This window comes from Bombus pascuorum, chromosome 9, assembly GCF_905332965.1.
Source record: "Bombus pascuorum chromosome 9, iyBomPasc1.1, whole genome shotgun sequence".
Classification (NCBI taxonomy): domain Eukaryota; kingdom Metazoa; phylum Arthropoda; class Insecta; order Hymenoptera; family Apidae; genus Bombus; species Bombus pascuorum.
In genome coordinates this window covers 320184-337217 of record NC_083496.1, presented here as the reverse complement: position 1 = coordinate 337217, position 17034 = coordinate 320184, and the positions used below count along the sequence as shown (strand labels likewise).

At 43.3% G+C, this 17034-nt stretch overlaps 1 protein-coding gene across 2 annotated transcripts in view; it reads left to right on the top strand.

Annotated features, from left to right (window-relative positions):
* The window catches only part of LOC132910821 (neuroligin-2-like), a 48841-nt gene extending 32084 nt beyond the window's left edge, over positions 1–16757 (top strand). The window contains exons 3-7 of one of the 2 annotated variants that reach the window (XM_060966889.1): positions 7206–7394; positions 9080–9336; positions 10383–10529; positions 12176–12600; positions 15352–16757. In XM_060966889.1, coding sequence (XP_060822872.1) covers positions 7206–7394; positions 9080–9336; positions 10383–10529; positions 12176–12600; positions 15352–16471 — 2138 coding nt within the window. In that variant the 3' untranslated portion in view covers positions 16472–16757. The remainder of the gene's footprint in view (positions 1–7205; positions 7395–9079; positions 9337–10382; positions 10530–12175; positions 12601–15351) is intronic. The other variant, XM_060966888.1, reaches the window with a different exon arrangement.
* Positions 16758–17034: the final 277 nt, after the last annotated feature.

Sequence of the window (17034 nt, the reverse complement as noted above, 5' to 3'; positions counted from 1 at the left end):
CGGATCGAAGGATCCTTTTTTGTTTAGAGAATTCGCGAAATAAAGAGGTAGGTCGGTAGGAAAACGACGCCCTTGCTGCGAGTGCAAAACCCAAAGGCTGTGGAACAAAGGGGCAAAGAAAACAAAGGAAATATAACGACAATAAAAACACTCTCCGGCGATAAGGCGAGATTCAAACGTGAAACAGCTCTCTCTATAAGCCCTCTAAAGCCCTTATCTCTCTGCCCCTCTCTCTCTCTTTCTCTCTCCTTTTCCTTTTCCCTCTTCCTCTACGATTTTAAAGACCTCTTTGAATTTCGCTGGACACGACAGCAACGATCAAGGATTTCCCAGCTAAATCGACGTCGTAACGTCGAATTGTAAAGTCTTCTCTAGCATTTGGCTCGTAATCGCAAATTATCGATGGAATTTTTAATTAAGCAAGGGCCGAAAAAATTGCGATTGAAAAGAACTTAGCACTGGCGAAGAAGGAGGCTGCTCGAAAGAGCCGGTAGAATTTAAATCGTTGCGAAAACGATAAAAGAGAGAGAGGGGAGACAAAAAGGCGCACTTTCATTCCACAATCGTAATTCTGGCCCTCCTGCTCGCCTCTTCTTCTATCCGTTGCTCACGATCGACGTTGGTGGTTTTTGTTTTAAAATACCAAGTTTCCGGGATAAAAGAATAATCAACGAGCGGCGGTTGAATGGGAACGGTGCTGCTATCGGTATCGGATTGCCATAGGACGGGGCGACGGAGCGACGGAACACAAGAGAATCGTCACTCCTGTCTCAACTTCGTGAAAGCATTCCGCGCGCGAAATCGCGCTCTCGTTCGATTTCATCCGTGGCTGGAAACCGTAACTTTGGTTTCTTGCTTTCCCTACGCTCTTTCTAGTCGGCTGATCCTAACTTGTGTCGTAATTCATCGTTCGCCCTGGTCGACAGGGTTAAAATTTCCTTCGACCTTTTTAAAATCTGAACGTTTAATGATATCGTTACGGATATATCGACGATAACTTCCGACAGCACGATCAAATGTACCAAAGATTACGTTATAATACAAAGTTTTCAAAAGATACGTCGCTTTCTTACGTTTCTAAGCAGTGTTTTATCTGTTATTGGAGCGATCAACGAGAATATTAAAAGCAGGATTTCCAACAACGTACGGTGAATCGAAAGCCCTCGCTCATTGTTACTTTCTACTTTTACTCGTCGCTTGTCGAATGTAATTGACCGATTGCGATGGTGGGATAGCGAACGTCGACACTTGGCAGATAGGCGTGCTATAAATTCAGGATAAATCGAGCAGAATGTCGCCCATTCAGGACAACTGGTTCCCGTGGTACAATAGCTGGTTGTTCGGTGTAGCGGAGTACGAGCCGTGCACGTGCACAATTCGCTACTATCTATTCGCTGACGCGCCAGTATACGGTCGTAGAAGGAATTTCAAATTTTTGCGTGTCTCCGAGATTTCCTATGCGACGGCGAAATGCAGCAAATCGAACGAATATCTAGAAAATATAGTACTGTCTTCGTTCGCTCTGAAATTTGTCCAACTCTGTTGGCTGGATGAAAGAACCTGGTAATTTTTCCAACGAGAACCATCTCGCTAAGGATTTGTACGTTGGTTCTGTGCACTTGCATTCCGATTATGTAGCGTAATATACAGGTGTCGGTGGTTTCGTGGATTTATCTTCGAGATTGTTGAATTATCAAAATTTGAGAAACCAATCAACGGTTACATCTTCTTCTGCTAGAAATATGTATCGCTGATGAAAGTACGACGTATTGGCTGATCTTAACCAACGATCGAATAACAGGGATCGCTCTCGGTAAACGATACAAAGTTCGATTGTAACAAAAATATAATTTCGTCGATTCTCGCACGCAGTCAACTGCCACTCTCAACTCGCAGCTGTTTCGTTGCTTCCCTTTGTTAGAATTGCAAGCGTCTCTCTGTATATTTCGCTTGCTGTTAAATGGAAACAATGGCGGCCACGGCGTTACCCGATATGTCGCCGTCGCGTCGATCGATTCCAATTTCTTCCTGTTTCTTTTCCGACCTGTTTTCCACTCTCGTTTCGGTTACGAGACCCGTTAAATTTCCACCTGCACGCGTATCGTAGCCTGTCTCGCGTCGTCGCGAACAGAGCTCAACCTTTATCGAGCGTTTGGCGTTGCAAGTTCGAGCACCGATAAGGACGACTACGGGGATGCGCGTGGAACTAAAGTAAAGTAAAGTAAAGTAAAGTAAAGTAAAGTAAAGTAAAGCGAAGGAGAAAAAGATCACGAACGATCGTAATTACAAGTTGTCGTTCGATCTAGATATATCGTCCTGCTTTATCGACTAACGGTTTCATTTAAACACGAATGTTCATACATGGCGCGGTTTGATATAACGAACAATAGATAATAAAATAAAGAATCGTTCGTGCGCAAATTTTGATAAAATACGCAGGGGTATATAACGTAATTTTATAGGATATAACGTGGAATGATGTTATCGTAAGCAAGTTTCGAGCGGAGAAAATTGCCGAAAAGTGGAAGATTCTTCAAAAATTTGTTACTTATAACGAGATATGAAAAAATCGATACACCTTTAATACCACAAGTTGATATCGCTTCGTTAAAAAGTGGTTTGTACATGATCGTTGGATAAACGGCTTTCTAAACCTAAATTACCATTAAAGTAGCTACCTAACGTTCGTCATTTTTGCGCAAGTCTATCAAAGTCGAGTCAAAGACGAAGCTATTGAAATTGAAATCGACCGATCGAATTGACCGCACTGTTAAATCGTAAATCACAATCGGCGTTAAATCTTGACGAGAACTTGTTCTCGCTGAAAGCCGAAATCGAACAATCGGCCGAGCAAAACCTTGGATGGTGAAGTCTAGTTTTCTTGTCACGTCGACTCGCGCCGGTATTGAACTCTGCAACACGACTGATAAAATCGTATACAATCGCGCGCGACGCGTTGAATAGCTGCACTCCATGAATCTACTACATAAACGAATTGATAGTCTAGAGTTTGGCATTTGATTTTACTCGGAGAGCAGTTTCGGTTCGAAATGTCTGGTCCACGTAATATTGTATTCCGTTTAACGCGTTCGGAATACCGTTTAAAGCGTAATAGTAATTTCAACGATGAGCTTTAAAAATATCCGTTATCGTAGCACGTGGTACACGCGAGATCGCAAAAGTACGCCGACCAACATAAATTCACGATATCTCGAGTAAAAAATATAGGAATTTTCCTGCGGGAAATCGAAAGAGCAAATCGATGCTGACACAGCTCGACAGATTTTATCTCGTTTTCTTTTCTCGCGTATTACATCCGATTAAATAACAGTTCTATCGTCGAGTATAACAACGCAGCCTTTAATATTTTGAGCAAATCGATCAAAGATGTCAGCGACTTTATCGAGGAAACGGAGAAGCGATCGTTGACCGAATCGCGACGAGGTGAAAATTTGCATTTTAATTGGAAAGTTCCCGTACAAGCAATTCGGGATTCGACCACCAAGTACGTGGAGCAATATCCTTCGCGTAGCTTCCCGCCAGCAAGTTTCTGATTACTCTCTGAATAACCTTGAACCGGCGGTTTCGAACTCGAGTCGAACCTAATGAAACGAGCGATAAGCTTTGAGTAATTACGGAAGCGGCGGTGTAACATTGTTAGGGTAAATGCTAAAGGTAATCAGTACTCTGGATCTCCGTCGTGGTCATAATTAAACCAATCGAGCTGCAGTATCGCGTATTTGCGTAAATTAGAAGCTCATCGACTTACTGCATTTACTTTGAAAACGATTGCTTTATGCTTTTATACCTTTATACCTGAAACAGATGAGTAGCAAACGTTAATCCTATTGCTATCTTTTGTTTGAAATTTCTATTTACTATTTTATATTGTAATTAACCTAAATAATTCGTACGTAGAAGATATAAATTTCCAAGATTCTTAAATATTTAAAAGATCACAAGATTCGAATTTCTAATTAAACACGAGTACCGGAAATATTCAATTTCGGTAACATTTTTCCATCATATGGTATTTTTTATATTTTTTACGATTCGCACGTGCGAGAATAATGCTCGACAATGACTATAGATCTTCGAGATGCTACGAGCTCGACAAATCCTGAAGCGTGAAATATAGACAATTTTAGAATCGATAGTTACTTTTTTCTTCTTTCTTCTTTATATACACGGCGGGCCTAAATTCGCGGTAAATTCAGAAAAATTCTGTAATTCGAGACAAGACGAAACTCAAAAATAGTAAAATTACGTGGAAAAATTCATTTTTAAGAAAATCGATTTTGAAAATTTGTCGAATAGACTAAACACGTATTCGAATTCCATTTCTCTAAGAACGAGGCGCTTTAAAGACCGAAACGAAATTTACATTTTCGATTTATCTTTGCATGTAGAGGAACTTTCTGTCGATTTTTCAATTCCATCTAGTTGAGAATTGTCTGGAAAACGAAGCCTCAAACGCAATTTTATTATTCTTTGCTCACGCTTTACTTATACTGCTAATTTGGGCCCACATCGTACGCGTCAAATTATATTTACGAATAATTAACAAGCCAAAGTAGCGGATGACTGTTTAAGGTTTAGTTCGATACGAATACGTAAATAGAAGCTCGAGATGGTTAATAAAAGGGTTTTCAGCCATTTCATAAATTTCACGTTAAATGTGTTTCGTGCGAGATTATTGCAACGTAAAGATATTATACGAGTCCTAATGTAGGCCTTAACGCGTGTGCATTTCGTAATATTAAATTCTAGTCTGGTCCCGAGTGTTTTTCCAAGTTTATGACGCGTTAATTGCACTTAAGAAATACGCAGAAGACAACTCTGTGTTTCAGCTTCTAATTACAATTTGCAATTCCCATTTAAACGCGCGAAATAGTAGCAGCAGTTTATTGCCTCCCCTTTGGTGTTACAAGACTTGCTCGTTACATCTCAACCACGCTTTAACACGGCTCCGTATAAAAGAATCGTGCCTTATAACACACTTGTATATATATATGAAAGAATATTACAAATAAGTTATGACATTGCGATGTAACTATGATCTTCTTCTTTTCTATTTTACCGGGATTATACTTCTTGTAATTTTCGATACATATTTTTATATTACACAACGTACTTTAGCCTGTAATTATGTTATAAATTAAGTTGAACATAAACAACTAGCATAAACTTTTACGTAATAATACAATATAAAGTTTAATAAAACAGGTGGCACCTCCGACACGTTATTTTCTGTCCAAATGTTGTATCCGTCGTATTAATCGCTACGATTATTCTTTTCGAAACACACTCGGCAGATTTAACGTACCTATCGGACTTAGTGTCACGTGATCATGGTAATTCTGGATTCGAGCACAAAAAAGTAGAAAAAATGTCGGCAAAGTGCAAGAGTAGAGAGTTCAGAATTCATTTTCATCGAGATACAGTATCGTGTATACGGTATCGAGGGTATCGTGTCGCTGTAAGTTGGTTAGATTAGTTCCAGTCTATCTATTTGCTAAAGGTTTGCACATGTGTGGTACAGGAGTACAGAAAGTGCGAGCGAGGAACATCGTAGAATAGAACCCTTAAACCTCTTAGGTAGCGAGTATACGATATATCTATAGACACTGTATCGTATACACGAACGATCGATCGACGTACACGCTGTGTTTTGTCGAGAAGGTGAAGTATGTTTCTTAACCGAAGAACGTCGAAAAAACTTTGTTACGATGATAAAATTTGTGGTCACGGTATTTTTGACGATTACGTATATCTTATAAAATTACGATCGACATTTTAAATTAAATTCGATACATTCGGTTTCATGTCCGTTTTGCTTTGCTCTGACCCGATCCAAATCAAATAGTTTTCTATTTGATCATTCGTTTTAATGGAAATGCAAGTTCTTCTTCGTCTTTGCTGTTCTTCAAAATCGCAAGTACGTACGTCACCGTTTTTAGTGCCGATTTATAATTCGAACAAATTACGACGCCATTTAGTTGGAATTGTTCTATAATATGAACAAATGTTGACACAGTACAGATTCGTTTACCAATTTAATTAGTAGGAGTAACGGTATATGAAAATGAGCAATATAGGATATTTGAGTAATTCTTTTAAATTAGACACGCCGGTAGAGGTACCTTCTCGGAATGTCAACTTTTATATATTATGGAATTTATATTATAAATCCCATTTTACATTATAAATAGCCATCAATGATATTACAGAAGAAAACGAACCAAATATATTGGAAAAATCAATAAATGTCGCGTCTTGCGGACTGGGTACATTCTCCTCTCGTGGTTGTATATCTCAGATTAATTACGTTGGTCAACAATTACTTCACGATTATTTGCTCGCGAGATTAATACCAGGCAACCGTCCTTCTAGGAGTAATAGATCGCGGCCCAATTACTGCACTCACCTAGTATATACGTATATATCAGATGCTACGAAGAAGATATTTGTAGCCCTTGAAAACGTTTACGGAAATAGAAACACGATGATACGTAAAATCCGGAGTAAATTCTCGAATTACTGAACTACAGAAAGATGGAATAATGGATTAACGAAATTTACGAATTGGCTCGTCGTGCTGAGTCAACGAAACGAGAAAACCCCGGAATCGCATCGAGTTAAACAACAGAGTTAAAGATTCAACGTTATCGGCGACAGCTTGTCTCGGATCGTTTCCTACTTCCATATACGAAAACGTCATATCCGACGAGAAGGAGGGACGATTAGACAAGTTAACGAACTTTAACTTTAACGGTCGCATTGTGGCAATTTCTAGAGCAATGGAGTTGATAAGGAAGCGCGCGAGTTTATCTTTCAAGTCTCTCGTAAAACGACGCCGGCTTCGCGACCAAGAAGCATACAGAGGACGCACGATTCATCCGTTCCTCCGGCGTGCTGTGACTCGAATTGAGACGTCACCGCTTGGTGTTTGTGAAATTTTCAGCGATGCTACGAAGCAACAAAAATATATTCGAAACTGCGAGTAGCTTCCTAAAGTAATTTGCCGAGTAGGATCAAGCTACCTTATTACGTTACAGACGAATCTTGAATAATTCTAGAAGGCACGGTAAATTAGAAGGTTGTACGAAATTGTTACGTTTTACGTTTGACGAGGGTTCCGCTTTTAACGATATCGAAAACCTGTTTAAAGGTGTTTAATCAGAGAATAATTTCTTCTCTCGCAGGTTTCCTTAAAACAGGTCCGAAAGGGAGCGCGCAAGGAAATTATGGATTGATGGATCTGGTGGCAGGCCTTCACTGGTTACACGAGAATCTCGGCGCTTTTGGCGGCGACCCCGATCGATTGACGCTCTTTGGCCACGGTACAGGAGCCGCGCTCGCCAACTTTTTAGCCGTCTCACCCATGGCAAGAGGTAATAGTATCCTTTGATTCGTAAATTCTCTAGGAATTATTTTAATAAAAACGCCGCGTATCTTTAATTCTACTGTTCTCGACCGTGTTCGGATTTGTACGACCCAATCTTGCGTTTGCGTTAACGGGGGAACGAATGGACTGTTAACAACCGATAGAGAGTTAATTGGAAGAATGCGCGCGCGTACATCGACGATGAGATGCACACATGTGGCAAGAACGTCCGTTGTGCGTGTGTCGAGTGTTTGCAGGTACGCGATGACCGAGACGCAAGTATAAGAGCAAATACCAGACGGATGAAAGTTAATCGATAGAAAGAGCGTTAGTACTCCTCTTTCGGTTGAAATATTTATTTACTACTTACTAATATTCACTACAGCCGATATTAATTTCTTGCTTGCTCCGTCTACGTACGTATATGTGTATAGAGCAAATTGCTATCCATTCTATACAGATAGTACGGTACGTAGGAAGCGAGCATCGTTCCGAAATCAGATATCGCACTCGACGCAGCCATCGTTCGTTCCGCGGAAACCATTCCGACTCTGGCTCGCCGCCATTCACCTCGATTCCTCCAGCGTACCGTTTCGTGTTTCGTCGCGCGCCGGTGAAGTCGGAGGTGTCAGGATACTCGCGCGGCAAGAGCATAGTCGAGGGGATATTCCTCGGGGACGACGACAACGGCGACGGTGACATGGCCGTGTTCGTTGTCGACGGCCACTAGAGACCTTAACAAGCTTCCTCGAGTGTAGACAGAGAATAGGGGTAACAGAGTCGCCAAGGGCGGTGGTGAACCTGGACGCGTTTCTAGATTGCATCTCCGTTCCGCGCTAACGAACCTACGTCGCGTCCTCCTTTTAATGCACTTCCGCGATACGTTTTGCCGTCCCTCGGCTCCATCGGGGCTTCGCGGACTCGCCCCTAATGCCCCGGCACGCGGCGCTCTTGGTCGAAACGACGACGAATCGACTCAACGGCGCAACATCGATTCGTTCGGATCGAAGAACTTTACTTTCCGAAATATACTCGTTTATTTATTTATCCGCAAACGAAAGTCGTTTCTTTGTTACGCGTTTCAGATTTCTATATATATAATAAATTCTGCTATACGTATAACGTTCGAAAGGAGAATAAAAAGAAACGACGTCTATATCGATGTGCGATTATTAAACGATGGGTGATTCATTTTTAGCAACTCTGGTCAAAGTGTACATATACACTAGGTAAACGTTCGAACAGCGTATTGGAAAGAACACGCGAGACTGGTCGATCGAGTCAACTTCGAACAAATCCGGCAAACGGATTTTCTCAATTATCATTGGGAACGACGAACAAAATACGTACAGTCGACAGATTTAGAGATATTATCCTTCTAAGATCCCTAAAAAACACTTTCTTCGAACGCATCTCCTTTCTAAATCCTTATAAGCCTACTTTTATTAAATTATATTTATCCGCTAAACGATTCACGCTTGTGATTACCTGTATACGCGTTGACGTGTTAACGTACGCGAAACATTGATTTTACCGAAATCAAATTCTACAGTTAGGTGTAATAGGAAATATCTATTCGTAAGTGGATTCGTTACAACGCCAAGTTACGGATCGAACAAATTTCCATTTCTCTGTTTCTCGAGAAATCACCGTAGCGTCGTATTACGCAGTTTCACGTGTTTTATATCGCAGAGCTGGTCGAGAGAGTAGTTTTACTCGGCGGTTCTGCCTTGTCACCCTGGGCTATACAGCGTGATCCGTTAACGGCGAAACGTCACGTCGCCAATCAGACCGAATGCTCCGGTGACGTCGAGGCTGACGATATCGCACCGTGCCTTCGTTTGCGGAGTTTGGAAGAGCTTCTCGCCGTGCAGTGGGATACCCCGAGATTCACTTCCGGATTTGCTCCTTTCGTCGATGGGGCGGTCATGCCTCCGCCGATCAATCAGGTATCTCTACCAGACGTTCGTAAAACCTTTCCTTTATACGACTGCTACGTATCGTAACGAGTTTCATTATCTCAAACTAAGCTGTCCGAGAAACCGCGTTACTTGCGAAAGAACCTAATACGATATTTCTGATCTACCGATGACTCGATACGATTTTCGTCCTTACTTATCCTGCACTTATCCTTACTACGTTACGTTGTTCGGATAACCGATGTCCCGTATTATCGTTATCGCGTTAGTATTACGCATCGTTGTCTCAAGTTTCTTTCATTCGTTTTCGAAACGTTTCAGCTCTGATCAAAATATTCGGATGCGTTCGAATACGTTCCTTAAACTTACAAATCCTTCCGATTCTTATTTTCAAATATTTTTCCACGCTTGAAGCGTGTTTTTTGGAACGCTGGTCATCGGTCGAATCAAACTCGGTCACGTACGGATCGAAAGCCAAATTATCCAGAATCCTGTCTGAATGGAAACGAGGAATCCTCTTAACCGGGCGTACCAACGATACGGGACAGACGCTCGACGATGAAAGCGCAGGCTCGCAGTCGCGGCGTTAGACATTTTGGCCGCGGAAAATAGCGGACCAGGCGACGTGTAAGCGATGAGTTTGCTAATTGAACCGACAACCGACTGACAGATGTCGAGCGACGGAAGAACAGGGTATTAAGTTCTAACCTCGCGTCGCGCCCCTGCCGTTGATCGACCGCTTCCGTGTCGCTCGCTTCTTCTTTCCGTTTTCTTTATCACTTTCCTCTCTCCTCTTTTCTATATTTCCTTTCCTTTTCGAAAATCGATACAGAGTGTATCGCTAGGCAAGATTGCCCGTCGGCGAACTTTTAATTAAAAGCCATAAAGTATACGGTGTAACTGCAATTACACAGCGACTCCCGGCAATCGGAAGTCGACCCGAAAATCGATAGTTGCCCGCAACTTGCCTTTCGCGGGCGTCGACTTAATTGCACGGAGAGTTCGCCTCGAGATCGACTTGTCGCGACACCACGGCTACGTTCAATATGGGTCTTTCTGCTGTTCCCGATGTCAAGAATTTCCAACCGACTGCCTCCTCCTCGGGACTGATGCCCCTGATACCTGGACCAGGCACGGAGTTTGCTAATTTCGGCGATCGAGATCTCCTGTTGGGATTGACGTCCGAGGAAGCTTGGATAAACCTCACCGACGACGATCTACAGGTAAGTCGGAAGCGTAAGTGGGTCGATCGAACGCGTGTACGGCATTTACTTGTTCAACACGAACGAAGCCTCCGAGTCTGTTCGTTACAGCTTATTCGCTTTGACGAGCTCGGTCGGAAATCGTGGTCGATACGTCCTATCCCGAGGTGTTTGAGGTTTCTTGAGCTGGGATTATGGTCATCCAATGCGATTGGAACGGAGAACTCGGATGGAAGTGTTTGAATAATTTTTTGGTGGAGATCGTCGACGATATCGTTCCGTGTTACGCGTAATTTCCAAGATCGATTCGCTTTAAACGATGTCGTTGTTATTACCGTCCTCGTGTTTCGTTTTGCCGCACAAGTGAAAATCAAAATTGTATTTTAATAGAATTATCGTAATATCGCTCGATACAAAAACCGCTCTTACAATCGCCTTTAGAAGATTTTTAAATGATCTTTCTAATTATCGACAAGCATCACGTTTTCTATATGCATTCTGATAGAAAAATGACTATAATTTTATTAAACTAGAACGATACCTTCTCCATATATCGTTCTACGTATTTCTTTTTTAATTTGCACGTCGAATTTGGTCAGGTTGTGGGATCTACGTTGAATTATTTTTAATCAGGATAACGGATTTGACGAGACGCGAACGGGTTCACGTGCAGCCGGCACGCACCGATAATTGACACGAACTCGATAAATTACTAATTAGCGAACGCGTATTGTCGCAAAATGCGGCCATCGATTCGTGTCGAATATTATCGACAATTCGACGGTTACGGTCGATGGATAGTTCTCTAAAGCGTATTTCCGCGGCTCCTTCACAATTTGATAACGATCGAATGTTTCACGGTGCCGTTTCGATCGTTCGTCTACGTGTAAAGTCTAGCACAGACTCTGTACCAGTCGGAGCGTTTGTCATTTTGAAAATTCGCTTAATACCCCTTTTGTATGTACGCGTGCGTATATATATATGTATATATTGTACCGTGTCCCTCCCTTTTCGGCCGACTAATCCGATCGTCACGAGGCTCGCTGACGCCGCGGTAACAAAAGGCACGCCCCGAAACGCCAATTATTTCGGATTAGGTTTAGATTGATACTTCGAGACTCTGGTTTTTCCCTCAGGGATAAGAGACTCGGCGCCTCGGCTGTCAAACGACTGTACGTCGTGTCGAGTGACGTGCTCGCACCTCTCTCTTTCTCTCTCTCCCCCCCCCCCCCCTTCTCCTCCCTCCCAGACAAAAACATAAACACGCACGCACACGCACACAGAGGTATGTGTTCACGCGTGGTTTTACGTCGTTGCTACATTCAGTTAAGGCGTTTTGTGATTTTCTCGAAGCGTTTGGATCAAGCTTGATTAAACAGCTAACGAAAGAACGATTAAGGACAGTCTGCGTAAAGATACTTTTCCAGAAAGGATATGCAACTTGTAGGATAAATTTCGATTTTGAAGCATTTTTCACGTACGAAAGCAGGAGTAAAGCGATGAGAAAGGCGCATACCTCGTCCATCTTCGACCATATCGCGATAAACCTCGACTCGGAAAAAAAACCAAGCATACAATAAAGTTTTACGATCGGCCGATGCGAAAGTTTTACGAGTGTCCCTGGAAAAGAAAACTCTCCATCAACCATCCATCCGATATGATTGCAGAACGGTTTGAACGAGACCAGGAGGGATCGTATTTTGCGCACTTACGTGCGAAACACCTATCGTTACCACCTTCACGAGATCTACTCGACCCTCCGTAACGAGTACACGGACTGGGAGAGAGGCGAGCAGAGTCCGTCAGCGATCTGCGAGGGCCTTCTGTCCCTGCTCGGCGACGGTCAGGTCGCTGCTCCTCTTTTAAGGCTCGCATTGCTGCACTCGGCGTCCGGAGGACGTGGTTACTTTTTGCATTTTCAGCTCGGCGACCGACCAAGTCAGAGGGGCGAGGAGGTGCCCTATCTTTTGGGGATACCTCTCCTTCGCGGAGAGGTCGTGTCCTTTCTCTTCGCCCAAGCCAACTACACTTTGGCCGATGAGAACCTGTCCAAACTGCTGGTCCATTACTTGGCCAACTTCGTAAGACGCGGGTGAGTCTTTTCGTCTTTGTTCCCTGTTTGTTCCCTGTATGTTCCCTGTTTGTCAAGTTGGTTCTCGGCTTTGCATTTTACTCGCACGGTCGTGCAGACGCGATTGTACTCTGCTCCCGGACACGGCAACTTCCAGTTGACACTCTGTTTCCTTTTGACGACTGGATTCGTCGGAAAGATAGCTGATACTCGGTCGCTTTCGGCGTGGTATCTGTTCGACGCTCGTTGACTTGGCTTCTACGTCGAGTACGTTTTTATATCTCTCGGTTAAATCCTTATTTTTCCATATTCCATCGCGTATTTACGAAGAATTTAATCAAGACACGATAATAGATTAAAAATTTGCTAATACGACGTTGAGAAATTGTTACTTCGACGTGCTTAATCGCTTGCCTTTGTACGAGATTAAAGTAAATACTTTAATTTTAAGAAATTATTTTTTAATTTTCAATTGCCACGGCACTCGAATAAAGCGGCTGAGGTATTTAATTAACTAAAATTATGTTTTTTCTAGAGCTCTGAACAATTTTTTAATTAATCAAACGCATGTTTCCCCCGAACGCTTGCCTTTCTCTTTTTATTTCCTGAACGATCGACTAAAAAGTAAGATTCTTTAAGAGCAATCGTAGAATTAAAAGTGTATCCAGGACGGCGTTGAAAGTCGTAGGAAAACAGTCCCAAAAGCTTCGTAAGACGGTGCTATTATCGTTAAAGGCAATTGCTTTGATAAAGTTTACAGATAACAATTGTGATTTGATTTGAAATTACAGAGGTTCGTCGTCCGATACGCTTTAGTCGGTGTTTTTCACTTTATTACAACGATGCTTGACGAGGAAACGACGTTCGAGTCGATCCATTCTTCTGTCTTACCGTGGAATCTAATTTTTATGCTCGCAAATCATCGCAATTAATTGGTCTAACAGACGAGATGATCGCGAGTCTCCAGACCAGTGCGCAAGGCAATTTTCATGCAAATACAATTTTACACAGCTCGAGCATCATTCGAGCGAACCATTCGAAGTTCGACTAAAATTTCCGTTGCGTTTAAAATTGCAGAATCGAACGCTTTTTCCTTTTTCGCGTCCATGGTAGCTGAGATTTCGGTTAAAAATGCAAGTAAAATCTTACTTCTTATCTCTTTCGTAATTCTTTCCTTGTTCTTCTAACGAAGTCTCGTTATCGTTTTTCTTCGTAATTTAACAGCTCGAAACTATCCACGATCACGGTCGAGCCATCGGCGAATTCCATCGCAAAAGATGATAGAAACTCCTTACAATTATTTCTACGCACCGGAGGACAAGTAAAACTAAAGAGAAACTTTCTGTTTGCAAAGTTTTCGTTTTCACCCAAAAGAACGCTTTCTTCCCACTTGTTGCAACTTTGAAAGAAATTAAAACCGTCTGGATATCGTAACGCGCACACACGATACTCCCATCGATGTCGCTGTCAAAATATCAACATCCTAATTAACATGATCGCAACGGCTCCGATCGCGAGACTTTAATCAACACGTTCGGGACAACTTTTCAAATTACCAACACGCTTAGTTTTCCGATCGCTTCGAGCTGAAACGATCGAAACCGACGGACGAGAGTCGATCGTTCTTCTTAATTTCGGCGATTTAAAGCGGAGGAAGTTGAGCGAAGTTGTTGGGACGACGGTACGCGTTCGTGAAAACGGCGACGACGACTATGGGGAACCGAGGCAGGATCGTCAGGAATTCTGATAACGGAGCAAATGGCAACGTAGTCAGCTGCAAGTTCTAAACTTACAATTACGATGACGCGAGGCTAGTTTCTTGTTACTTGCTGCCGCGTTTCCTGAACCGAATACAATTAGCTAAAGTTACGCGTTCCTCGAGTTAGAGTTGGACTAATAATATAATCATTGGATTAGAGCGCGTTGTGTAATTCGATATCGATATGACATGTGCCTGACTCTCTAACCAGACGGTATAAGATAATTACGTTAAGATAATATCAGATAATTTCTCGCGAAGATTAGTTTCGAGCAGTAGAAAAATCTATTTTACTTGAAAATTGACGAGAGAAAAAATAGAAACGCAGGCAACTTTGATTTTACAGATTCTTCAACTTTAAACGACTAACGTATTTTCAACGATTTAACGATTTCATGTGATTTTTCCAAATAAAATTTATATCTAAGGAAAAGATGTACGTATAACGTTTAAGAGTAAGTAACGCTTGAAAGAAACTCGAGAAAATCTGTTTAGATCTATCTCGTTGAACGCGCAAAGAGTATGACACGAAAATAAAACGAGCAAAAAAAAAAAAAAAGAAATTGGCCAATAGCTTCGATGATATAGAAATCTACGCTCTCCTATGCTTAAAGCATCATTATCGTTTAAGTATTCCGTAATTAAAAAAATTTGTACGATTCGATTCAACGAATCTGCGTCACCACGCACGCATCTCTTCGAATCTCGGCTCTCCTTTCCTTTTTTTTTCTTTTTTTTTTGTTCTTTGCTTGGACATATAATAGCACGCAGATCCGAAAAAAAAAAAAAAAAAGAAACGTCGATGTGTTTGCTAAATCGTAGGAATCTGTAATCGCTTTTATCTGTGTTAAATGTGCTGTGTAACAAGAACGAACGTACCCTATAGTCCCCGGATTTTGAATAGTAGCGAGATAGCCGCTCCTCGAACCGATCACGGTTCAGAGCACGATCTGTACGTATAGCGGAGACCGTTTGATCGAGACGCGTGTGTTGGCGCACGCGTGATGTTTCAGGGACCCGAACGGCGTCAGCCCGTTGACATCGGGATCCGACGGGCTTCCGACCAGCCCGCCGTTTTGGGATTCGTACGATTCGATAAATCAGCTGTACCTAGAGGCCGGTCGTAGCACGGAAATGCGGTCGCATTACAGGGGCCACAAGATGTCTCTTTGGTTGAATCTGTTGCCGCAACTACATCGACCCGGATACGAAATCAGCATGCGTCACCATCATCTGGTCGACAGCCCTAGCCTGTACGAAGGTGCGGTGCGCCAGCAGACCGAAGCGCTACCGTTGCCAGCGCCTCCGCTCCCGGTACCGTCACCCACCGAGCCATCCTCGATCTCGAGCGCGATATCGACCACCGAGTGTACGCCGAACGCTACGGTCGCGACCACCGTGGCGACAACCTCGAGAACTTTGCAGCATCCGAACTTGGGCCCAGCGCCTAACAATCTCCTTAGAAAGCTGGCCTCCAGTCATTATCAAAGCTACACCACAGCCCTCACAGTCACCATAGCCGTTGGCATATTTCTCTTGCTACTGAACATTCTCATTTTCGCTGGCATCTACCATCAGAGGGACAGGAACGCTTCGAACGCGGCCGGAGGTTTATCTTCGGCCTTTGGAGATAAGAAGAAGGAGGAGCTACTGGAAGCAGGGTGTTCCGGTATCGAGGTGTCCTCGGGAAAGCAGAGGCTATCTTCCTTGAATCTGATGGACTCGCCGTCTTCGAGTCCGCCACCGCATAAAGCGAAACTGGCGCAGGAGTTGGAATTACAGTTGCAGGAGTTTCAATGTTCTCCGCCTCCAGGCGGAGGCAAGAGAGTGTTAGAACCACCGTTGTACAGTAGAAGTCCGTGCGTCCAGAGGACGCGCACTCCGTCGCCTTGCGTAGACGCGACCACTGCCAGGATGGACGACGACGACGACGACGACGACGACGACGACGACGGCGACGACGATGGGGATAGCAGCAGCGACGATAACGACGACGAGAATCTTCCAGAACCTCCACCGCCTCCGAAAGCTCCAGCACCCAACGTCAGCCTGTCCTGTCCAGGAATCCTCAGGCAACCTGGTACACCCGGTAGCGCCAAGAAACGCGTTCAGATCCAAGAAATTTCCGTATGAGGAGAGTACCTTCTTGCAATCTCCTTTTGCCGAAAACTCGTTCACCGGCCCATTCCGATCATTCGTAGTATACCTGTCGAGCGATCCTCGATCGTCGCTACTGCTGGCGGTAGTCGACCAACAGCTTCGACCAAGAAGAAATTCAGCGTTTCGAGCGTTCCAAGCCAAAGTCCGTTGTTGCAACGCGCCATAACTTTCGGACGTTGCATATTCGGCTCTGTCGAGAGTTTCTTCGCGCTTAAGAATTTGAGATTCTGCGTAGGCCTACGGCGTTCGAGAGACATCGTGCGTGTACGAAGGAAACACAGTTGCAAGAGGATTGGCAGTTTCAAGCGCGTGGTTTCGAGAGAGAAGTGTCAGCGTTTACGGTTTTACGTCGCGCTCGAGGGAATATTCGTAGCCGAAGATCGATGCCAGTTTAGCATCTATCCTCGAAGAATCGATAAACGGATTAACGAAGACACATAAGACAGTAAATAAAAGCACAAATCGATGGCCTTAAAAGAATTCGATACTCGAAGCGATATAATAGACGCGACGGGAAGCAACGTCAAAGTCGAACC